Source organism: Acartia tonsa, chromosome 1 (genome assembly GCF_053477335.1).
Source record: "Acartia tonsa isolate MP-2025a chromosome 1, ASM5347733v1, whole genome shotgun sequence".
In the NCBI taxonomy this organism is placed as follows: domain Eukaryota; kingdom Metazoa; phylum Arthropoda; class Copepoda; order Calanoida; family Acartiidae; genus Acartia; species Acartia tonsa.
In genome coordinates, this window is record NC_137260.1 from 5,616,796 (window position 1) to 5,642,226 (window position 25,431).

The window sequence follows — 25,431 nt, forward strand, 5'->3', positions numbered from 1 at the left end:
TACTTACTGACAAAATTGACTCTTGACAAAGGGAAAAAACATACCTACCTACTTAATAGAGTAGCTCCGCTAATAATAATAAGATTTATTGATAAAGCGTAGTAATTTCATGAGTTCTATCTTGCTAGCATGAAAACTTTCCAAAACATAAATTACCATTGACGTACAGAAAAACGAGCATATATACCATATACAGTAGCTTTGCTACTAAAAATAAGATTAATTGATAAAGAAATGATAAATTCAATGTTTTTACCTTGCTAGCACAAAAAATTGCGAAGATACAGATGACTATGGACAAGGATAGGAGAATGCATGGCAGGTAGACAATCCACCATACCCAGGCAATCACTATCTATTTACCTTGCTAGCACAAAAACTTGCTAGGATACAGATGACTGTGGACAAGGATAGAAGAATGCATGGCAGGTAGACTACCCACTATACCCAGGCTATCAATATCTATCTATTTACCTTGCTAGCACAAAATTTTGCTAGGATACAGATGACTGTGGACAAGGATAGAAGAATGCATGGCAGGTAGACTACCCACCATACCCAGGCTATCAATATCTATCTATTTACCTTGCTAGCACAAAAACTTGCCAAGATACAGATGACTGTGGACAAGGATAGAAGAATGCATGGCAGGTAGACCACCCACCATACCCAGGCTATCACTATCTATCTATTTACCTTGCTAGCACAAAAACTTGCCAGGATACAGATGACTGGATAGAAGAATGCATGGCAGGTAGACCACCCACCATACTCAGGCTATCACTATCTATTTACCTTGCTAGCACAAAAACTTGCCAAGATACAGATGACTTTGGACAAGGATAGAAGAATGCATGGCATGTAGACTACCCACCATACCCAGGCTATCACTATCTATATATTTACCTTGCTAGCACAAAAACTTGCCAAGATACAGATGACTGTGGACAAGGACAGGAGAATGCATGGCAGGTAGACCACCCACCATACCCAGGCTATCACGTTGAACCAACATCTAAATACAATTTAATTTTGTTACATTTCATATAATTTACAATTAATAATATAGAACAATTAGGCCTTGGTTATAAAATCAAACCATCTGTAAGCATCTTGTGTCTAAGTAATGGTATACAAGATTTCTTTAGACTTCTAGATAACATTGTTATTCTATATTCTAATCAATGATCGTTTGTCTATCTTTTTTGTTATTCTCTTTTTTGTTGTTATCCTTGAATTTGTCATAATTGCACAAATTGCAAATAAAATAAAGACCTAATTGGTTAAACATACATGGTAGATTATTACTTATAGAATTTTAGAAATGCTTAACTTTAAAAAAAATTATTAAAATTATATAAATAGACATTTCGATGTAAGTAAAAAAACACTATACATATTTTGATTTTTCATAATGAATTTAAACATATGATATAGAAAGAGAAAGAATGTAGGTCTTTTCATTATCTAATTAAGAAAATACATCAAAAGAATGTTGAACATTGTACACTTTTTCAGCCATGCATCTAGTTTTAGCCTGCAGGCTAAGGTTGTTCTAGAAGAGGATGCAAGGAAATTTATATTAACATTTTATAAGGTATTTTTCTTTATATGCATGTATTTAAGATTATATATTTTTAGGTATTTTTGAATTAAATTTTTGAAATTAATTTGTGAGGGTTTGCCATTTAGTTTTTTTTGTGAAGAAGGAGGTTTTTTGCACGCTGAGCAATCAAAGGGAAAACACCCAAAAAGTGGAGAATGATATATTAGAGTTACTACTTCGATCGTTAGTACTCCTTTAGCAATTTACATAGATTACAAAAGGTAAAATTAGTGTAAGTCAAACTAAAACAAAATGTTTGAAAATCCCAAGTAGATCTCAAATAAAGTGGTCGATTTTGTAAATGTATTATTGTAAATCAATGTACGAAGAAAACTAAAAAATACTTAATATATTTCATTTATAACGGAACATTTAAGGAAAACTAATTCAACAATTTTGACATTTATAATCATACATTTTTGGCCGGATACCGGATATCCGGCTGATTTATATTGCCGGATATCCGGTATTATATAAAGCTCCAAGTTTTTTTTTTATGTAAGTTGCTTAAGATTTCAATGAATACTGAACCTAGGGTATCTTCACATAAGTCCTGGGACTGTTTTAGGCTATTTCATTTTTAGAATATTGGGGTAATTTTAGGTTATATTTCTGCCCTTGCTTAGATGCAACTATTTTGAAAGATGGATTCATTGAATAAGATAAATCATTAAGCTATATGAAGTGTTGTTTAGACTGGATCTGAGTATTCTTTAGACCTTGACTTATGAAATCCCCCCCTTCCACTCCCTTTAATATATAATTTAACAAGGATGACAACATCCATTAAAGCGAAGCTCTGAAATGGAAGGACAAACGAACATTAACACTTGTAGATTGTCAGAACTGAATTAGCAGAATATTAATGCATCAGTACAAACAATATTTTTATAAAAATTTGTTGCAAAACTGCAAAAATAGATGATACTGTTTAAGGACATACTTACATTTTTGGGACTTGTTTATAGAGATGCTTCGCTTATAACATTGTACCTTGTTGTAATAGGAATCAGTTTTCAAAATATCAGAAGAATAGGATAATTTTAACATACAAAAATTTGTTGTCAAAAAAGTTAAAAATCGACATGTTTAAAATGGACGTACGGACATTCTGGTATTGTTTATAGAGTTGCTACGCTTTCTTAATTGTACCTAACTACTAAAGGATTCATCATGCAAAGTTTGAAATCGATAGGACAATTCTAACCTGTTTAAATTAACGAAAAGAGCTAACTCTCTGTGACGGACGGACGTACGGACGAACGGACGGACGGACCGACCCTAATTATAGATAAGCTTCGCTTTTGAAAATAAAACTTACGTTCTATGTAGATGGGAAATTGGTTGAATATGTTTGTAGATGAAGGGAGCTGTTATTCCAGTATAGATACTTCCAGGAACAATAACTAAAAAAAATAGGTATATTAGTTATTATTATTGACAATATTTAAATAAAGAAACAATTATAGGGGAAATTAAACATTTCAAATTTATTTTTACTGACAGACCGACGACGGATCAATAAATTACTTACTAGATGCTTTTTTGGATGGGAAGTCTTTAAAAAAAAAGTTATCTCTCTTAAAAACAGCCAAGAAAATCACATTTCACAATATCGTTGCGGACCGAATGACAGACAAAGTAAATTCTAGAGTAGCTTCTCAACAAATAAGAAATGTATTTTTCATAAGAACGTTATGATTACTTAATAAATAATTGATAAAATAACTAAAAAAAGAAATATAACATAATGATTTTTTATTAATTAAATTTTAGTAACCAAATTTTGATTTAATCTTACATTTACTAAACAATTTTTACATCTTTTTTATTCTAATTTTTTTGAGTTTGTTATTATTGCGCTACTTTTCTTTTAGATTTTTAAAAAAAAATATTGCTATATTTGCTAAAATGAATATTGTTATTATTTGTTAATAATGCATTAATTTACTAATCTTGGAAAACATCTGTTTTGCATTATCCAATAAGAAGTATAACAAATAATCTCTGTTTTATTTATCACTAGCGGCTACGCCCCTATTTAGTAAATTTAGTAAATCTTAAAAAAGTTTTTTTTTATTGGGGGAGGCAGAATTTTTTTCTAGAGATTGATATCTTGATAATATCCCCTAAAATAGTCTTGAACCTTCCCTGGATCTATAAGAATCTATACTGTAAAGGAGAACCATACCAGTCCAGCAAGATCTTATACGATAGACAGGCAATATTTGTATGCTAATATTTTGTGAACAGCTATACCATTTTTTCCACAATAAATGGAAAAGTTTGATATTGGTCCAGGGCAATTTTTAGGCTAGATTAAGAGTAAAAAAAATGTAAAAAAAGAGTGATACTAGAGGCTGATGGTCGGTTTAAAAGTTGTAATTATACTTTTTGTAAGGTATTTTTATCTTATGATTCCAACATGAATGTGTTTTAATCAATATCAACAAATCTACCCCAAACGAGGGAAAAACTCATCTGGATTAAATGAGAAATATTATTTATAGACTCACCATAAACATACTATTAGACAAAACAAAAATAATAATCTTATAGAAACACAACGAGTAGACTGCAAAAAATAGTAAAATCAGTAATGTTTTTTTTGTTTTGTTTGTCCGTTAAGGTTTTGCTAACCACTGAACAGATTTAGTTCTCCTATTAGAAGAATCTTTAAATAGGTACTGTAGTGGTTTTAGGCTAGTTTATTTTCAACCTAAAGTCTTTGCTTATTTTACGCTACTTTTCTTACCCCTATGTCCTCGTTAATGACACAAATAGCCAGTTTAACATAATGCAAAAAAGAGCAATGTACTTTGTAAATAAACTTACATTGATGAAAGGAAATTTTGACGTTATGATATGGTAGTTTTTAACATTCACACGTTACAGAGTAGCTGTAAAAATATTTATGAAAATATTTAATAAAGACAGATATAGCCACTCTATATTTTTTGTCTATTATCCCAAATAATTCATTAGCTTTTTAGCTGGACAGACCCTTTCAGGTTTTTTTTTGTAGGTGCGTAGCATCTTTATAATTGTTTTGTTCCTTAGTCCACTATTTAGTCCATGTTTGTTTGCATAATATAGCAATAAAAAATGTATTCCTTGCTAAATTCTCTAAAACTATAGCTCAAAGAATAGTTATTTCTCACATCTTATTATAAACGGCTTTCCGCGGATATAGAATGTACAATTATGAGATTAAAACAAGTTTTTTTAGCCCCGAGATGCCGAAGGCACCGGCTAAAAAAACTGGTTTTAATCTTTTGATTGTACATTTTTATATTCGTAGAAAGCTAGATATAATACGATGCTAGACATAGTTTTTTCGTATAAATGAGAACCGGTTCCTATCCAGCGGATTCGAATGAATATGAGAAAATATATATAAATAGATAGGACTTCAAGTCCAAACTTAACCCAAACTTTTTGAAGATAGTTTTGTCATAGTTTTGTTTGTATTTTTGTTTATCATCATTGGGTATGTATATCAATTAATCATCTATTGTCTTTTTCCTTAACACTACAGGAAATTTGTTTATTTTATTTCCATTGTCTTATCCATTAAGATCCCTGTAATTTGTGGAAGTTATCATCCTTGTTAAGTTGCTGATATCTAACTTGTAAATGAGTAGAAACAGAAGAGAAGGGGAGAAGATAAAAGAGCTTGCTCCAAAAAAAATCCACCAAAAGAAATAGTTGATATAGAATACTGCTAAAAATATTTTTTTTAAAAGCAAATATAGATTTAAATGTGCTTATCCAGAATACAAGTAGTAAATTAATTTTGGTATAAACATACAGCAGTTGTATATTGTAAAACGGATTTTTGTAAGGGTCATTTTATTACGTATTTTCTATAAATATGTGTGTAACCGTTTAGTTAAATGCGCTTAGGTCAAACTGTTCTTAACCCTTAACGGTTGGGGGGGGGGGGGCGTTGAACGCCCCCCCCCCATCCGTTTTTTTCTTTCTCATTTTCTGTGTGTGAATGATAAAGAGCCCAAACTGCGTGACTTTTTAAGTTTGGGTATGACACATAACCGAAAGTTGGAATTTTTTGAATATCTCTATCCTGGCGGGCACAGGATGCCAGCAAACCTGGCAGGGTCATCCAGGTAAAGAGCAAAAATATTTTTTTGACTTTAAAAAAGCATTTTATCTTACCAAAATACTAAAATATCCTCTAGTAGTACATCCTCATATTAAATACAGGTGTTCAAGTCAATTTCAGGTACCAGGTATGATCCTGCAGGTCCTGATCCTCCAGGTCTACAGAAATCTTTAAATGGCTCCTCAAGCTCCTTTGACTTAGAGACTTCAAATTTTAAACTTAAGCTTTTCTTACATGTCTACATAACGTATTAAAATTTCATAAAGATCCGCCGCCGTTTTCCTGCCGACCGCCGACTGCGGCGGCTGGCAGCTGCCAAGTACAGCTGCGGCCGCTAAAATTTATATTTTAATATTTGAAATATAAAATTTAAATAAGGATTAACATATTCTGCAAAAAAAAATTTATTCTAGCTTCAAAAAAAAAAATTACAGCCGTTTGAAATTTTTCAGTAAAAAAGTACCTAAAAACAAAGGTTGTAAAATAAAAGGGTGAAGGAAGCGAAAATTGACCTTGACTTACTTAAGGTCGGAAATTCATCATAACACAGGGGACTTACACAATAAATTTTAGCCCTCTAGCTCTAATAGGAACTGAGATAACATGGGGGGGGGGGCGTTGAAAAACTGCAAAAAGCCCGTTTTTAAAGCTTTTGTTCCATCTCAATTTTAAATTTTACAAAATTTCAATTCTAGTGTGCCAATATAAACCTGAATACTTGATATCTGGCATTATAAATCAGCCAGATATCTGTATCCGTCCAATCCGGCCCAACCCTATTATTTGTGTATGCAATTTGGCAATTTTTACTTTGGAAAATTACTTGCTGCACCTTTGTCCTTCATATGTTATAATTGAGACTGCCCCCATTTTTTTTTGTAAATTTTAGGTTTATATCAACACACTAAAATTGAAATTTTGTAAAAATCTTTAAAATTGAGATGGTACAAGAGGTTTAAAAACAGGTCTTTTTGCAAATTTTAAAAACTTTGCAGTGCTTGTACCATCGCAATTTTTGCATTACAGAAAAACTATTTTGCATGGGTAATTATTTTGCATAAATCAACCATATTATGGCTGGGGCAAAAATTTTAACAAAATTTTTCTAAAATGGGACAGGGTAATATACATTTGGTCATAATCAAGAACTGTTTGACTTTTAGCATATTTTATAAAACTGTTACACACACCTTTACGGAAAACACGCGAAAAATATGAACCTTCTTTTTATGAGCAGAATAAAGTTTACATAAATAATACTCTTTTATAATTTTTTGTTGTATTGGATGAACGAATGTTAAATTGGGGGAGAATAAGATAGATTTGTTTGTGGGTGATAATATGTGTTTTCTGGAAATGGATATAGAATATATGTGGATATTATGACAGGAGAAATATTATCTTCATTATAGATTTCTATTCCCCCTGTCATTTATTGGTCTGTTCGTTAATTCAGTAGAAGCTGGAGAATGGGGTAAATTGGAGAGGAGGGGGATATTACTATTTCAGCCCACTACAAGTTTCACTTTATTAGAGTACATGATAATCTGGTGTAAGATCCAATTAATAATAGATCCATTTTTGTGGATACACAAATTTATTTTCTTTCAACATTAATATTATCTTTGCCAGGATATATAAAAATTATAAGGGATGAAAATAAAATAAATCAGAGGGACAAAAAAACATTAAAAAACAGAGTTACTGAACTTTTTATATTGGAAAAAGTAGTTTTCAGAAATTATCAAGTAAATTTTAAAACCGATAGTACAAATCTAAAATGCCCATTTGCTATTCATTAAGGACTCACGGACAGACCCCACATGAAGAGAACGTGTGTATTTTAATTTTCGAGGAATTATTGAATTTCTTAACCTTTTTTGTTAATTGGGTTTTAGCGTCGGGTGCTTTCCCTCCAAGTGCCTATGTAGCACTGAAACCCTAGCTCCTTATTTTTTAGATAAATTAAAAGAGGAAGGGGGTTGGGCCTTTACCTAGTCGATGTGTTGCATACGTCTGCGGGACTACCCACCACCTAATATAACCTAACCTAAATAAATAGTCACTTTGAGGGATACCGCTTTAAGTTTTCTTTTTCTAGTATATTTTTAAAAGCGAAGCTTTTCTATCATTGTGGTCGGTCCGTACGTCCGTCCGTTAATTAGCTTTTTTCGTTAATTTAAACAGGTTATGATTGTCCTATCGATTTCAAACTTTGCACAATGATTCCTTTAACAGTTAGGTACGACTTTGAAAACGCAGCAACTCTATAATCGTTACCAGAAAGTCCGTACGTTCATTTAAAACATGCTGATTTTACTTTTTTGACAACAAATTTCGGTATGTTAAAATTATCCGATTCATCTGATTTTTGGTATACTGATTCCTATTACAACAAGGAATAGTGTTATAAACGAAGCATCTCTATAATCAAGTCCTAAAAACGTAAGTATGTCCTTAAACAGTAACATGAATTTAATCAGTTTTGCAACAAATTGACTTATAATTTTGTTTAGACATGTGCATTAATATTCAGTTTATTCAGTTCTGACACTCAACAAGTGTTAATGTTCGTTTGTCCTTCCATTTCAGAGCTTCGCTTTTATGGATGTTATCATCCATGTTTTCTTGTTATTAATAATATCCTTGTTTATTTTATGACTGTGGCTTGGTATAAATATGTTTGTAGGTCAAGTATATGTATGTGGTTGCGCAAAATCAGCTAATAGCGTCTAAAATAGAAACACATATAAATAGTAACTACAAAAGAAAAGAAAGCATTACTTCCACTTGAGCCATGTAGTTGTCTTGATTACACATCTATACTTGTACATTTATTGTTCAAACTTCTAATTCGTCGAGCCTTGCTGTTATGGTTGTTTTTATCCTTGTTTATTTTATGAATTTGTCTTGCAAATGGATATAGTATATACGTGGATATATTAGCAGGGAAAATTGTAGTCAAGTTAGCTTGCTAATATGAAATTAATTTATTGATCAGTTCGTTAATCCATTAGGAGGGAAGGGGTAGGAATGAAAAGGGTGGATGGGGGATATCGTTATTCTATCCAGCTGCGAGTATTACTTTATCCGAGTACATGAAAATTTGGAGCAACATCCAAGTAATAATGTATCCATTGTCTTGGTATAAATATGTTTGTAGGTCAAGTGTGTGTGGTTGCGCAAAAATTAATCTTTCTAAGTAATCTGTCTCACTATACACAGACTTATTAGGTTATACACTCAGGGATCTAAAGGGATAGGACAATGGCCGATAAATTTGTGTATATCCCCAATGATGATGCACAAAATTACCCTTTCTGCAGATTAATGAACCAACCAATCAAAATTTAGTACAAGTACCCAAAGATTTTGAGTCAACAAATAAGAAAACATTATTATAAAACACATGCATGTAAAGTTTTAAATATAAGATTATATTTACCTGACAAAACCACAACCCATGATCTTTCCAGTGAAGGTAGAATAACAGAATCAACCAACTGTCGAAAATAATTTTAAAATCATCATTTTTGTAGATTATTTTTTTTTATAGCTAATGTTATGTATGACTAGTGTCTTATTGGATACTAGCGGCTTCGCCCCTAGCCTCTAGGGGCTTTTTCTCTAAAGGTTCAGGGAAGAATTAAATTTTTTTTTTACATATTTTAGATATTTTCTGTATTTTATAACTCTTTATAACATTTTATAACTTGTTATAACTGTTTATATTTATTTATATTAATTTATATTTTCTAAACCCTTCGAATTTTTTCTCTTTTTTAATGTTTTTAAAAATTTCTTTGCCATTAGCCTTTTTGGGGCTTTGCCCCTACAGGAGAAGGAAGGTTTCACAATCTTTTTGAATTTGAAAAAACAAAGTTTAAAAAAAGAAAAGAAATTTAAAAAGAAGAAAAAAATTAAAAATATAAAAGATATAAAAAAGTATAAAAAAGTACAAAAAAATTTAAAAAGATATAAAATTATATAAAAACTTAAAAAACATTAAAATTAGAAAAAAATACGAAAATTTTTTTTGGGAGGGGGAAATTTTCATTTTTTGGGGGGTTTGTGGTGTTTCACCCTCCAAGAAAATAGCTTAAAACCACCACAGGACCGATAGGTATATACCCTGAAGAGTAGAATCCAATTGGTTCAGTGGTTACTGAAATCTTAAGCTTCAGACAGTCGGATGGATGAACGGACAGACAGACAGACATCAAGCTACTTTGTCATCAAGATTACATTAATAACCTATATTTGTTAAATTTACAGTACTTTCCCTTAAAGTGCATAGCCAAAATAGACCACCAACCCCCCCCCCCCCCAATCCCCCTATGTTTGAAAGTAAAAATAATAGAAGTATATTTTTTATATTTACACAAAACCTTGCCTTCTGGGATACTCTGTACCCACTATAACCTAACCTAACCTAACGTAAAGAACTAACACACAAATAACTATTTCACTTCCCAAATTAGAGGGTGGGGGACGTTATGTGCTTTACTAGGCACCATTTTACTTTATTCTACTAGACTGTTAAAATATGTTATCATTTTTTTTATTGCACTTCTTTTTGATACTACCTCCAATGCGATAAAAAACTTTAAATTTTTAAATCTCAAATGGTTTCAAAACAATCCTTGTGTAGAATGATGAGACTTTCAATGAAGCTGGCCATAAACGCTGTCAGATAGAATAACTAAAATAGAAATACATAAGTGAAATAAATTAATTTCATTAAAAATTGGATTTATCAGTATCCTTTACAATGAAGTTTTTTGTATAGATCTAGGGAAGGTTTTTAAACTAAATATTTTAGCACCTTTTCTGAAACACTTTACTTTTTTATTGTGTGATTTTAGTCCTTAAATTTGCAAGATTTGGGATTTAAAATCTCAATCTATTAATAGATTATTCAAAGAAATGGCAGCTTTCTTTAAAACATTTTGTTAGCTTGTTATTGCTATGCCAATTATGTACATAATCATTCTTGATTTGTCTACATTTCTTATTTTCAGTTAAAAATAAAGCACTTCAAGTCAGGGAGTGAGGAGATATTGGGCTGTTTATTCTTCTTCTCCAAAGTTTTATAATAAAGTTTTCTTATTCATTGGCCTAACAACTTTGGGAACTTTCATTAGGGATGTACATCAATCTAATGGTCATTGTTTTATCCCTTTAGAACCCTGACTTCTAGTACACTTGTATGAAAGAAAACAAGAAAACATAATTATGATAAAAAACTGAAGTATTGTTTAGTGTGTTTTTACAATAATATGTTTGTTTAGACAATTGTGTAAAAAAGCTTGAGTATGCAAACAAAAAGTTAAAGAAATGTTGCTATGTTCTCTCAAAGTGGCTTATTCATCACAGACAATCCACACTTTTTTTAAAATGAAAATGAGGGAAGGTGGTAGTTTTTCATTTGTAGATTACTTTAATTCAGGTTAGGTTGGGTTATATAGTGTTCTTGTTGAAAAAAAGTGGGATGACGCTACTCGACTAGGTGGCTTTAAAACTATTTTCTGTTGTAGCAGCAACTAGTCTTAATTAGACAGTTTTTTCTATATATACAATAAACGGCCCAAAGATAGAAGCGTGGCTGCTCTGCAAATGGAACTAACCTGTAGTAGGAACATGAGAACTATGTAGGGCATACCAGTCTGGGACAAGGAGATATAACTATGGAACTAACCTGTAGTAGGAACATGAGAACTATGCAGGGCATACCAGTCTGGGACAGAGAGATATAACCATGGAACTAACCTGTAGTAGGAACATGAGAACTATGCAGGGCATACCAGTCTGGGACAAGGAGATATAACCATGGAACTAACCTGTAGTAGGAACATGAGAACTATGCAGGGCATACCAGTCTGGGACAAGGAGATATAACTATGGAACTAACCTGTAGTAGGAACATGAGAACTATGCAGGGCATACCAGTCTGGGACAGAGAGATATAACCATGGAACTAACCTGTAGTAGGAACATGAGAACTATGCAGGGCATACTAGTCTGGGACAAGGAGATATAACCATGGAAATAACCTGTAGTAGGAACATGAGAACTATGCAGGACATACCAGTCTGGGACAGGGAGATATAACTATGGAACTAACCTGTAGTAGGAACATGAGAACTATGCAGGGCATACCAGTCTGGGACAGAGAGATATAACCATGGAACTAACCTGTAGTAGGAACATGAGAACTAGGCAGGGCATACCAGTCTGGGACAGAGAGATATAACCATGGAACTAACCTGTAGTAGGAACATGAGAACTATGCAGGGTATACCAGTCTGGGACAGAGAGATATAACTATGGAACTAACCTGTAGTAGGAACATGAGAACTATGCAGGGCATACTAGTCTGGGACAGGGAGATATAACTATGGAACTAACCTGTAGTAGGAACATGAGAACTATGCAGGGCATACCAGTCTGGGACAAGGAGATATAACCATGGAACTAACCTGTAGTAGGAACATGAGAACTATGCAGGGCATACCAGTCTGGGACAAGGAGATATAACTATGAAACTAACCTGTAGTAGGAACATGAGAACTATGCAGGGTATACCAGTCTGGGACAGAGAGATATAACCATGAAACTAACCTGTAGTAGGAACATGAGAACTATGCAGGGCATACCAGTCTGGGACAAAGAGATAACCACATATCCCATCAACAGAGAGAAACAGAATATCAGCTGAGCTATATTGTCAGAATAGAGAAACCTGAAATAACAAATGCTTTGTTAATGTCTAACTGACACAAATTAACTTTTTTTGACAAGGACATTTATTTCCGGAATTAGCGTAACATTGAATAGTTAATTGTAAAAAAATGCAATATATGATAGCAATATGTAATACAAAATCAAGTTACATAATGGATTAAGGTTTTTGTTTCTTATGCAAAAGAAAATTATGTATAAAAAAAGAATATTCTTGATGTAAATGCAAATTTGCTAACATCTGATGCACGTATGTTATAAGTTTGTGTTTACAATAGATATGATCTAGATACATACTATCTAAATAAGCTAAAAGGATAACAATCTAATTATATTAATGGTGATATAATGTAATAAAATTTTCATTTCATTCGCATAAAGAGTCAGCTGTAAATATTCACATTCATTAGGATAAATATATTTTTGGTTAAATTTCATCCCTCGAAGCAAATGACAAAACATTTATAACAAGTCAGGTATTAATACTTAAATTTCTAAGGATAAAGTTGATTTTCGGGAAATTATATCATTATATCATTGAAATATTTCGCCCCTGGCAATTTTTAAATAACTCGTATATAACAAAAATAAACAAAGGTTTTTGTCTGCTAGAATTTCCTTTATAATATTAGATGAATTCTAAGGCCAACTAGACCATCGGGATGTACTATATTTATTATGTTTACAATATGTATTGCAAACGCTGCCTTATGATTTGACCATCTAGATGTACTATATGTATTGTATTCATAATATGTATTGCAAACGTTACCTTATGGTTTGACCATCTAGATGTACTATATCTATTATGTTTACAATATGCATTGCAAACGCTGCCTTATGGCTTGACCATCTAGATGTACTATATCTATTGTATTCATAATATGCATTGCAAACGCTGCCTTATGGCTTGACTATCTAGATGTACTATATCTATTGTATTCATAATATGTATTGCAAGAGCTACCTTATGGTTTGACCATCTAGATCTACTATATTTATTGCGTTTACAATATGAATTGCAAACGCTACTTTATGGTTTGACCATCTAGGTGTACTATATACATTGTGTTCAGAATATGTATTATTTAAAACGCTACCTTATGGTTTGACCATCTATATGTACTATATCTATTGTATTCATAATAGGTATTGCAAACGCTACCTTATGGTTTAAAACAACGTTCAGTTTACACAGGGCTGAAGTTATTTTGTATTACGATGAAGAAAAACATCACATAAAATTGTTAATTTAAGAGATATTTAAATTGTGCTTTCAAAACAGATAGTGATTAAAAATCTTGTAAATCAAAAAGCAATGTCTTTTTTTAGAAGAGAAACTTGTGTATATACGTTTTTCTATATATTTTGTGTTTGTTAATATATTTTTCTCAAAAGACCCTGTAGTATCTTGTATTTTGTTTACATAGAAAAGTTCCTTATAGATCGATCAACTTACAAAAAAAAAAAAAAAAACACCTTAAAGAAATCATGAAAGATTAAATCTGTTTTACAATTTCAGTAACTTAAACTTTAATTACAAAGTTTTAAAAGCTGTTGATTCATCTCAACCCCAATCTACTTTATCAAACTAACATCTTTGTACATGCCAAATTTATTTTTATGGTTTTCATTCTTAACCGTCCTGTAAAGGTAAAAGCAACACAAATCAGTAAATGATAAATACAAAAGTTTATATTTATTTAAAATCAGAGTTAGATATTAAATTTTTTTCTGATAAAATGAATTGTAGAGATGCATTTAAATTAAGCCACAGAAAAGAACAACGTGTTTAAAATGTATTTTTTTTAACTTAAATCTAAAACCCTTTCGCTATTCCCTTAACTTGCTGAGGCACACATGTTGTGTCTGCAGACTTTATCTAATTTGTTTTCCAAACTTTAAGACGAACCAGGGATAAGGGATAGTGTAACTGAAGATAAAATATGTTTCTAGGAGTAGAATGGATTAGAACCATTTCCAAGCCAAATTGAAAAACCATTTTTTGTATTATATACAACTAGCGGCTACGCCCCTAGAGGCCTCTAGGGGGCGTATAACCATTTTTTTTTTATTTTAGATTTAAGAAAGAAATTTTGGAAGGGGGAAAATTTTTTTTAGGGGGGAAATTTTTCTAGGGGAGGGTGGTGGTAAACTCCCCCAAAATAGTTATAAACCTTCCCGGGACCCATGAGAAGCTACTCTGTAAAGGAAAACAGGATCGGTACATCAGTTAGCGATATCCTTCGGAACAGACAGACATCCTGTTACTTTATTATAAGGATTATTTACAAAAAAATTATGATTAATTCCAGTTTTCTATTTTATTATCTACAAAAAGCTGTCTATAATACGATGCGATATATAACTATTCTATATTAGATACAATACTTTTATTCTAGGACAAAAGTTTTAAATCTATCTCCTGTTTAAGAGATTAGAGGCCCTTAATGTTGTTAATAATCATTTATATTACATTATAAAGAGATAAATCATCTTTTATATCTTATCATTAGGTTAACTTTATAAATGTATAGATAATGTCAAAATTTGAATCCTTACATAAAAGTAACAAGATATATATATGTATGTGTGTGTAGCTAATGATTTCACCGATAAGGTACTCCATTACAGGGAAGGACATTAACAATTTAGGGGAGGATACCTCAACATGTAAGCCTTCAAAGAAATTGTTTTACGTTTTATTATAAGCAAATAATAATCGACACATATTTACAAAAATATAAAATATTATTGACTACTAAAGAAGACAATTACAAGAATGACACAGAAGAAAACAAATTATGTATACTGATGCAATCTTAAAGGAAAACGGACATTTAATCAGAAAAATTATACACTAAATATTGATTATGTAAAGAAAAAAAAATTAACCAATAAGACTCTATTTTTCAGTAATGTATCATAATGTTTTATTTAACATTTAAAAAAGGCATTCCCAACTGATTTTACCATAAATATCATGCATCTGACATAGCAGCATTAGGTACAACATTACGTATTTAGTTTTTAGAGGTTGAAAAAATCTTTTAAAATGTTATTAATTGCATCGTATTATAGACAGCTTACCGCTGTCAAAATTATAAATTATATGATTTAAACCAGCTTGGTTAGCCGCGAGGGGCCAAAGGAACGGGCTAACAAAGCTGGAAGTAATTTTATGATTTTCATTTTAATACTAGTATAAATTGTCTGTAATATACAATGCTTTTTTTTGTATAATTGAGAACCGGTTCTAATCCAGCGGATAAATATCAGTTTCGAAGCCATACTGTAATAGTTATTTCTTTCTTCGTATTATAAACCGCTTTCCGTGGATATAGAATGTACAATTATTAAAACCAGTTTTTTTAATTCATAAAAAAGATATTATTCAAAATAATTGTATATTTTATACTTTTTCACAGCAGTAAGTTTTTCTCACCAAAAAAAAACAAACAATTAAACGAAGCAGAGTTAATTTTTATGAATCTATCTCAATTTTATCGTTAAGGTTTTTTCTCAACAAAATAAATCTGTGAAAATAATTGTTTGAATAAGGTTTTTGCCTAATGAGTTCAACGTAACAGACATGCAATTACATGAAACAGTATAGGTTATATGAGAAGCTAAATTGTAATAGAGAACCATATCGGTTCAGCGGTTAGCAAGATACTTCGGTACACACCGACAGACTTATATAAATACAAGTCTGTAGCACTGTATGTAACCTTTCTAAAACTTAATTAATTATTCTTTCTCTACAGGATGTAGTTTTTAATTCCATTTATCAAAACACAAGACCTTGGTCTGTTTTTACTTTTCTTTTTGTTTATCTACTTATATAGTTGTTGCTATTTATTCAACTAGCGGTTGTGTCCTTAGCATCTATGGCTCTGCATTTAAAGTAGTAAGAAGAACAGAAAAAATAGCCTAAAACCATTCTAAGACTTAAATAAAAGTTTAAATACTAAAACCATACTGGGCACTATGTTAATGTTCCCTTAAAAGGAGAACTCAATAGGTTTTTTTTAAATCTAAAGCTACTGACCAAAATACTTACTACTACCTTATATAGAAGGATTCTGCACTTTTACTTTATATTCTTTTTTAACTCTCTAACTTTCACTCTAATTTTTCAATTTTCTCTTTTGTAGCCTAATTTGAAGTTCTGTTGTGCAAATTGCATTGTTTCTCAAGGATCTTAAGGGATAAGACAATGAAATATAAATCAATATCTATGAGTACCACTTTAAATAAATATCACCAGCTAGAACAGATCGATGAAGATTAAATAAAAGTATTTTGGCCTATGAATGAGTAATATGTTTATAAAACTTTGAGTACCATTAAAGTTTACAGCCAAATGTCCCCTCCCTCCATGATTGTTTCTACATAAGTGTATTATGTCGTTTGATTATAAACAGGGCAGCTACTATATAGTTAGGGCAAGTTTGTACGCCCTGCTGTCCGTCAGTCATTTGAAGATTTCAAGTATTACAGTCTAACTTACTGAAATATATTTATAAGCAAACAAAATTACAGCAATTTATTTACATAGCTTGAAAAATTGTACTTTGAATATTATATTTTATGAATATGTCATAATTTGTTTCTTTTTTTAAAGCAAAGCGAAGCTTTTCTATAATTAGGGTCGGTCCGTCCATCCGTCCGTAACGGATAACATTTTCGTTAATTAAGGCATGTTAGAATTGTCCTATCGAGTTCAAACTTTGCATGGTGATTCCATTAGTAGTTAGATACGATTTAGAAAGCGTAGCAACTATATAATCATTACCAGAATGTCCGTATAACGTCCATTCTAAACATGTCGTTTTTTTCACTTTTTTAACAACAAATTTTCATGTGATCTAATCATCCGATTGATCTGATTTTTGGTATATCAATTCCTGGGACAACAAAGTATAATGTTATCAGCGAAGCAACTCTATAATCAAGTCTTAAAATTGTAAGTATGTTCATAAACATTATCCTGTATCAAGCAGTTTTTCAACAAATTTACTTACAATTTTGGTTCGACTTTTATACATTTATATTCTGATTATTTAGTTCTGACACTATAATAAGTGTTAATGTCCGTTTGTCCTACTTTTATAGATGTTGTCATCCTTGTTCTATAACAGTTTACTATCCCTGTTATCAAATACATTGCAGCGCTACTTATGAACAAAATTGTCCTAGATTAATGTTATGTTATTAGTTTGTTTGTTTGTACAAATGTCCATCCATCCTTATTTGTCTGTTTGTTTGTTTGTAATGTCATCTGTCTGTTTGTTAGATGTACATAGCTTTGAACTTGATCTATATTTTAGATTGTGCAATTTTCAACAATAAAATTGTCAGAAATATCCCTAAAACTCTAAAAAAGACCCCTCTCAAGTCAACCGCCCACCCGTATATATCTCGTTTTAAAAAAAATAACCAAGGAAGTTTATTGAATGCAATTGTTTAATTATAACCTATGACCTACTTTTAAGCTTTATGTTGTTAAAAAGTCGTTTAATTATTGCTTAAGATAATAAAACTATAGTTTTACAAGGGGTTACTTAAAAGTATTAAATATTTTTTTTTATGGGAAATGTTAAAATAGTTTGTAGTTTGTCTGTGTGCTTTAGTCGGTGTTCTATGATTTCCGCAAAAATATCAACTGCGCCAATTAAAAAACATAGGATTATATTGTCAAAACTTATATATAATCCTAAAAGTCTTATTACGTAAAGATCGAATCATCGTAATGAATTATCAAAAGCAACCATCTCAACATAGCTGGAATTTAAAATCTACATTCATTATGAATGATTTTAGGGAGCTTATATTTTTAGAGATAACTTAATGAATGATATTTTTATGTACATCCCCAAATGAAAAACAGAATTAATCCTTTGTAGATTAAATTATTCGTTGAAAGATTTGGAAACTACTAGTTTTATCAAACTAATACATTTTTGATAAAAAGAACCCAAAATTTTGAAGTTAAATAATAAGATAACATTGGGTAACAATATAATGAACAGTCCAATTTCCCCTACCATCCTGGGTATTGTAAACTTCTTTGACACATAAACAGTGAGCAATAATTTTTTTAAGCTTTTATGATGCAACCAATTGCTATTATTACAGTTATATAGTAAGTATTGTGATTGTGGCGATTGTGTTAAATTTTAAAAGTTTTCATTAAAAATTTCTGCAGAAATGGGCGTACACCCCTGTAATACAGGGCCTGTATAGCCTGGTGCACTACTTTTACATAATAAAATTTCTGTAGAAGTGGTGGGACACCCCTGTATAGCCTGGTGCACTACTCTTACAAGTTTTTAATAAAATTTTTACAGAAATGGTAGGACACCCCTATGTAGCCTGGTGCACTACTTTTACAAGTTTTTAATAAAATTTCTAGGCATATAAATCTTGTTTGCTACTATATGTCAGGGAGGGAGGGGACAATGGGCTGTTTATTACACTAGTCTCCAAAGTTTAAAATAACGTTTCTTATTTGTTGGCTTAACAAAATTGGGGTCTTTTATCGAATTTTGATTGGTTGGTTAATTAAGTTGAGTGTCCAAACGATTAAACCACTAATTGTTACCTACAGAAGGAATATTTCTTGGTATCAATATTGGAGATATACATCAATTTATCGGCCATTGTCGTATGCCTTTAGATTCCTGACTATATGTAGTGCAAGGTAAAAGAAATTGCAATAACTATATATTCTTCAAGTATTACAATAAAAAAGAGTTTCTTGTTCAAAGCGAATCTATCATACATTTCAGGTCGGTTGGTCTTGAGCATGAGCAGGGATAGGATAACCATGAGCAAAGATATAGGCACCAAAATCATTCCTTACTTTTTGCAATTGTAACTTATCCATATACATATCCATTTGAGAACTACAGTCAAAACAACAATATAATAACAATTAAAAATAAACTTACAGTGATTTAGAAAGAATATATAGTAGAACAGCCAAGGCTAGGATAACCATAAGCAAAGATATAAGCACCAGCTCTAGAATTGTCAACCCTGAAGACTCCAAACTCATCTGAAATAAAACTGATATTGCAAATTTTGTTTAAAGGTGGTTTTTTGAAGACCGTGATATTTTAAGAATCAAACGATTTTTTTAACATAATAAATAGGTAGACAGTCAAATAAACATCAAAATACTTCAATATGAAGTGTTTGTTTACCTAACAAGTTTTTTCTTTAAATTATCAATCATGAAGTTTTTTGCCTTACCTAAACCCTGCCCCCCGCCTGGCTACCCAGTTCCCAACAAAACCTAACCTGACCTGGATTTATATACAAACTAAAAACTGCCTCCGTCCTAACTTTAAATTGACAAAAAATAACGGGTATAGTACCTTTCGTGGCAACCCCTCTTAAGGGGCGATTCGTCGTATTTTTACAATGACCTTTGACAGATTATTTTAGGTTGAGTTAGGTGATTCCCAACAGGGTTGGGTTATTGGCCAAGCAGGGTTAGAGCCCACCCGCAGGGGCTAGAAATAAGAGAAAAACTATTTTGAAAATACAAAGGGCCGCCCCTTAAGAGGCGTTACCACGAAAGGGAGTATACCCAAAAGAACTTGAGTGGGGGCTTAGTACTTTAAGAAAAACATTTAATCCAGGAATTAATTTGTTTGTAGTGTGGAGAGAGAGAAAGTAAGAAAGCAATTGATTTAATATTACTTGGATGTTGCACCAGAACTTTTTAGTTCTTTTAAGATACTGTCCAAAATAACGATATCCACCCCCCCCCCCCATCATCATCCACCCCTTAACATCATCCAATTCCCCCACTACTGGATAAACGAACTGACCAATGAATGAGGTCAATATTAGCAATTTAAAACTAACAATAAATTTGCTTGTCAATATATCCACGTATCATTACATCCTATATCCATTGTGAAAGTGATGGTGGCTAAAAGACAAATGAATCTGTGTGACCTGCAAATAGTATTGATTACTATCTATCTTTCTATCTAATATAGTATCTATCTATCTTTCTATCTAACATAATATCTATCAATCTTTCTATCCTATATATTATCTATCAATATATATGTCTGTCTATATAATGTAGTATCTATTTATCTATCTTTCCAACTAGCTCATAAACTATGTATCCATATTCCATCACTATATCTTATAAAGTATCTATCTGTCTATCAATCTTTCTATCTAACTTCTAGTATCTATATTTCTTTCTAGCTTACTATCTATGTATCTATTTATCTATGTATCTAAAATAGTATCAATCTATATGAATACTAGCGGTTTTGCTTCTAGCCTCTAGGGGGGGGGGGGGCGGGGGGGGGGAAGGTTATTGTATTCATCCTCCAAGAAAATAGCCCAAAATCACCACAAGACCAGTTGATACATTCCCTGAATTATAATATCCAATCGGTTCATTAGTTACTGAGATCGGCGTTATCAACTATTTTAGGTTAGGTTAGGTTATAGGCAAGGGGGCCGAGCGCTGCGGCTAGGCAGGGAAGGGGGCCGAGCGCTGCGGCTAGGCAGGCTAGGGAGCCGAGCGCTGCGGCTAGAGTTCTTAGTTTAGTGATATAGCTTATCACAGAATCACATTAAACAAAGGTTTTACAATTTCAAACCGCTATTTAATAGTATTACATTTTTAATGAATATTAAAACTACTCTACTCTACTACTGAATCATGTTGACCGATATATATTTTATTTTTATCAAGTAAAACTTTCATGAACATAAAAAAAATATTTTCCTTCCTATACTAACGAAAGTGTAAACCTAAATATAGCAAAATAAATGGAAATAAATCGAAAGTCGTTGGCTTAATAAAAGTTGGATAAGTTTTTAGATTAAAGTTAGAAAGTAAATAGTAAGAATGGTGCAACATCCAAGTAATAATAGATTAATATACTTTAGATAATAACAAGGATGACAACATTTAAAATTAGCAAAGCACATAAGTAATAATAATATTGGAATAATTATAAACTATGTATGTAAAGGGCGAGTAAATTTCTCTTATAGCATATTGGATGGACAAAGAATACTATAAAGTAGATGCTCAATAGTTTTGGGAATCACCAAGTCATACAAAAAGGCATTGTTATGGTGGTAATTATTTTCAAACTATTATTCAACCATATCTCCATAGCATTAAGGATAAATTTACAGACAAAGTGACTCATATATTAACTACAAATAAAATGTATATAATATAAGTAAAAATTTGGAAAGGGCCAGAAAGCAAGACGTCTTAAAATATGAAAACCAAGTATATACAAACAAAAGTAAAAATTGGGGGAATGAAAAATTACATAAACCGTATGATAGTATATCATGTCTGGAGAAATCATATTAGTTGGGCAGTTGAAAACATTTTCCTTTAATAAACCAGAAGAAATATATAATGTTATTATTAGAAGAAATTGTTATTGTAGGTAGAAATTTAAATTAATATAAAAATTCCCCCAGGACTTCCACATTTTTTTCTTCACTTTTTCATTAAAATTGAGAGTTAAGGGTCGATTGTCATTTCCCTTCCCATAAGTACCCATAGAGGCCTCTAGGGGCCTAGACACTAGTATATATGTTTATAATAAAGTATTATTGTAGTAATGAAAACTAGTGTATAATATAGGAAAGTAATAGAACATATACTACAAATACTAGAGTATTATTAGACAGTATTTTTTTTATTAAAATGAGAGATAAAATACTATGAGAAAAATCAGTAAGATTTTTGTATGGAATTTAGGATTTTGATAACTGCTTAGGCCCTGGTATGGTTTTCAAATATTTCTTTTATATTTAAGCCTTAAAATGATTTGAGGCTTTTTTCCCATTTAATTTTAACCTTCAAATCAGGAGATATTTTCATTGTTCAAGGGTTTTATAAAAATGCATATAATTACTCTATAGCTTAAACTCTATAATAAACCACCCTTCACATGACACCCTTGGTATAAAGCAAAGCTCTGGTGTTCTTCAGATATAGGGATAATTATTCTAACATACAAATTCTTGACTCTATAATATTTCCCTTAAAAAAGTTATTAGTTTAAACTCTTTTTGGTGTCATATTATTAAGGCTTTTGAAGGATAAGATAATGGACGACTAAGTTATCCTGTCTGTGCAAGAAATGATTGGTTGGAAGTTTTTTAGCCAATGAATGAAAGACTCAGTTCATAAAAAGTTTTAAGTCCAATGTCTCCTCCCTAAGTGCATACAGATCTTAGGATAAGATATATCCTATTTCCTTTAAAAAGGTAATATTACAACTATGGGTTCCAGACAAAGGTTATGCAGTCAAAGAGTTGGAATAATTCTCCCTTTCTGCTCCTGTTGAGGTCTCACAGGTCTCTGGAGAATATCAAAGAAAAGGGAGCTCACTGTGGGATAAAACAAACACAAATCAGAACAATTACCAAAAAAACTATTATAAACTTTCATATAAAGCAAAACCCAAACGTCTTGGTCTTTTTTGGGAAATTAAGGAACTAACAAATTTTTATCCTGTCCTATATTTTATTACAAAGTGTTCATTCTATCAAAACTCCAATTTTAACTTTTTATTTCACTGTGAGGGTGGGTATAATGTTTGTAATACAAAGAGAGAAAAAACCCTGAGTTTCTTTTTGTTGCGTTGATTTATTTTCTACCCTTCCTTACACACAATTTAATAGCTTAGGTCAGCATGCTAACATTTATTTTAATACTTTTTTTCTATTAATAATTATAATAAATATACTCTATCTATCTACCTAATACTCGGCATTAGTGTATTTGGTAACGTGTCGGCTTGCTGTTGGGGAGGTGTCGGGTTCGAGTCTGGACGTTGAAAATGAAACCAACATGTTGCTATGTCAGGCTCGTGACAGTGGTGGTAAGAGTATGGGGAATGCCTTGAACTATATACAGACGCAACTCATTACCATGCACAGTTACGACTTTCTATCTATCTATATATTTCTATATCTATCTATATATCTATCTATCTATCTATCTATCTATCTATCTATCTATCTATCTATCTATCTATCTATCTATCTATCTATCTATCTATATATCTATCTATCTATCTATCTATCTATCTATCTATCTATCTATCTATCTATCTACCTATCTATCTATCTATCTATCTATATATCTATCTATCTATCTATCTTTCTATCTATATCTATGTATATATCTATCTATCTTTCTATCTGACAATCTATCTGTCTATCTATATATCTAACTTTCTATCTTTCTATTTATCTATCTATCTATATATCTATTTATCTATGAACTCACCCCTACAAGATGTCTGGGTAGAAATGAAACATTATTGTTTGTTCTTACATCTCCCAAATTGTATTCTCTACAAATCAAAAACTTTAAAACTTTTGCTTGATATTAATGAAGCTTCATAAATTGTTTTCATTAGAACTGTTTGTTATATAGAATTAGGAGTAAAAGCTCTTCATAAGTCTTTGTAAAGCCTTTCCTCTTGTATATATTACACAACAAAGCGACAACAGACGAAATATTTCTTGTTAGCTTTATAATTTGTTATTTATCGCATCGTATTATTAGACAGCTGTCTTCTTATATTAAAATTAAAAATTAAAAGGCCTAGTCTACCAAACTGGCATTTGTCTTATGGTGCTTATTTCAATATTTATGAAAATTGTCTGTAATACGATATAATACATTATTTTTCAGTATGGCTGACAACCGCTTTTAATCCAGTGCAGTGGATATTAATCGGTTTCGATGGCATACTGGAAACATTATTCTTATTGCGTCTTTGGGATTAAGTTTTTCTTGTTTTCATATTTTGATGAATCTCTAGACCTTCTCCTAATTTTTCAGACACTGTTTTGCTCAAATATTACATGAGGTTGTTATTTAAGCTTTTTATGCGTCTGTTTATTCCAGGGAGGGAGAGGACATTGGACTCTAAATTATATTGATACTCAAAGTTGTAGCGGGACAAAGTGTCTCAAAAATCAGACATGTGACGTCATAAAAATGAATAATTGCAAGACAGCGTAAATTGGCATAAAAAAAATGTCGTCATACGATAAAATAAATTTTACCATTGGTCAATTACAGAGCATACTTTTGGTGCCACTTTACGCTGTCTCACGATTTTCCAACTCTTCTTTAGGGGTTTTCTTTTTCACCTCTCCTCTCAACTCCCTTATTTTTATGACGTCACATGCTTGATTTTTAAGACACTTTGTCCCGCTACACCAAAATTTTATAATGCCGATATCTTATTCGATACCTGAAATTTTAATTAGTTGGTTCTAAACTTCTCAACCAATAATGTTAATTTACAGAAGGAGAATTTCGGACTATAAGCATTGGACATGTATACTAATTGATCATCCATTGTCTTATCCCTTAAGATCCCTGTTCTATTATCATGTTTGTTGGACAAAATTAAATTTTATCTGTCTGGTTGATGCTTAATTGTTTGTTTTATTTAATTTTAGTCTCAATGTTATGGTTTTATTTGTATCTTACAATGAGGTAAAATGTTCCTAGGAATGATTTTCTTCAAAATTCTATAAATTGTAAAGGCTGCTTGTGGCGAATTTGCGGTATTGTTAAATATTAAAAAAATGTTAAAAGAATGCCTAAAATTTATGTAAAATAGTCCTAAATCAATATTGCAGCGCACATAAACGATTGAAAAAGACTTTTTTGCGTTTTTTTCTTCTTATGTCGATTTTTTGTGATAACATGTAATTTTAGCCGTTTGACAACTTTCAAAGTTCAAAATAGTTAATTAAATCCCATGAACATTTTGCCATAAGCTGCACATATCTACAACTGATCCGATTTGTTTAACAAGAAAAGATATTTCAAGTATGGCTCTAAATCCCATTAAAACTGGTTCTAAGCCATACTGAAAAAAACATGTACAATATCGTATTTTGCAAGAACAATAAA

At 31.4% G+C, this 25,431-nt stretch overlaps 1 protein-coding gene and 1 long non-coding RNA gene across 2 annotated transcripts; both read right to left on the reverse strand.

Moving 5' to 3' along the window:
• Positions 1–905: 905 nt before the first annotated feature.
• On the reverse strand, positions 906–9,234 carry LOC145332009 (uncharacterized). The gene is made up of 3 exons (XR_013884003.1): positions 9,175–9,234; positions 2,928–3,012; positions 906–1,015 (listed from the first exon to the last, which is right to left on the reverse strand). It is a non-coding gene; the product is annotated as an uncharacterized LOC145332009 (long non-coding RNA).
• Positions 9,235–10,350: 1,116 nt separating this feature from the next.
• LOC145321775 (uncharacterized) lies at positions 10,351–23,844 on the reverse strand. The gene is made up of 4 exons (XM_080163420.1): positions 23,782–23,844; positions 19,427–19,533; positions 12,351–12,471; positions 10,351–10,431 (listed from the first exon to the last, which is right to left on the reverse strand). The coding sequence occupies exons 2-4, from the start codon at positions 19,531–19,533 to the stop codon at positions 10,351–10,353; spliced, it is 309 nt and encodes a 102-aa protein (XP_080019546.1). The 5' UTR covers positions 23,782–23,844.
• Between the last annotated feature and the right edge of the window lie 1,587 nt (positions 23,845–25,431).

What these genes read in the sequence shown, in the direction of transcription:
- LOC145321775 (XM_080163420.1), bottom strand. Translation starts at nt 19,533, where the DNA reads ATGAGTTTGGAGTCTTCAGGGTTGACAATTCTAGAGCTGGTGCTTATA. An exon ending in TATATTCTTTCTAAATCACT is followed by an intron (nt 12,472 to 19,426) that starts GTAAGTTTATTT and finishes TTGTTATTTCAG; the next exon opens with GTTTCTCTATTCTGACAATA. An exon ending in TTCTCATGTTCCTACTACAG is followed by an intron (nt 10,432 to 12,350) that starts GTTAGTTTCATG and finishes TTTCTATTTTAG; the next exon opens with TTATTCTATCTGACAGCGTT.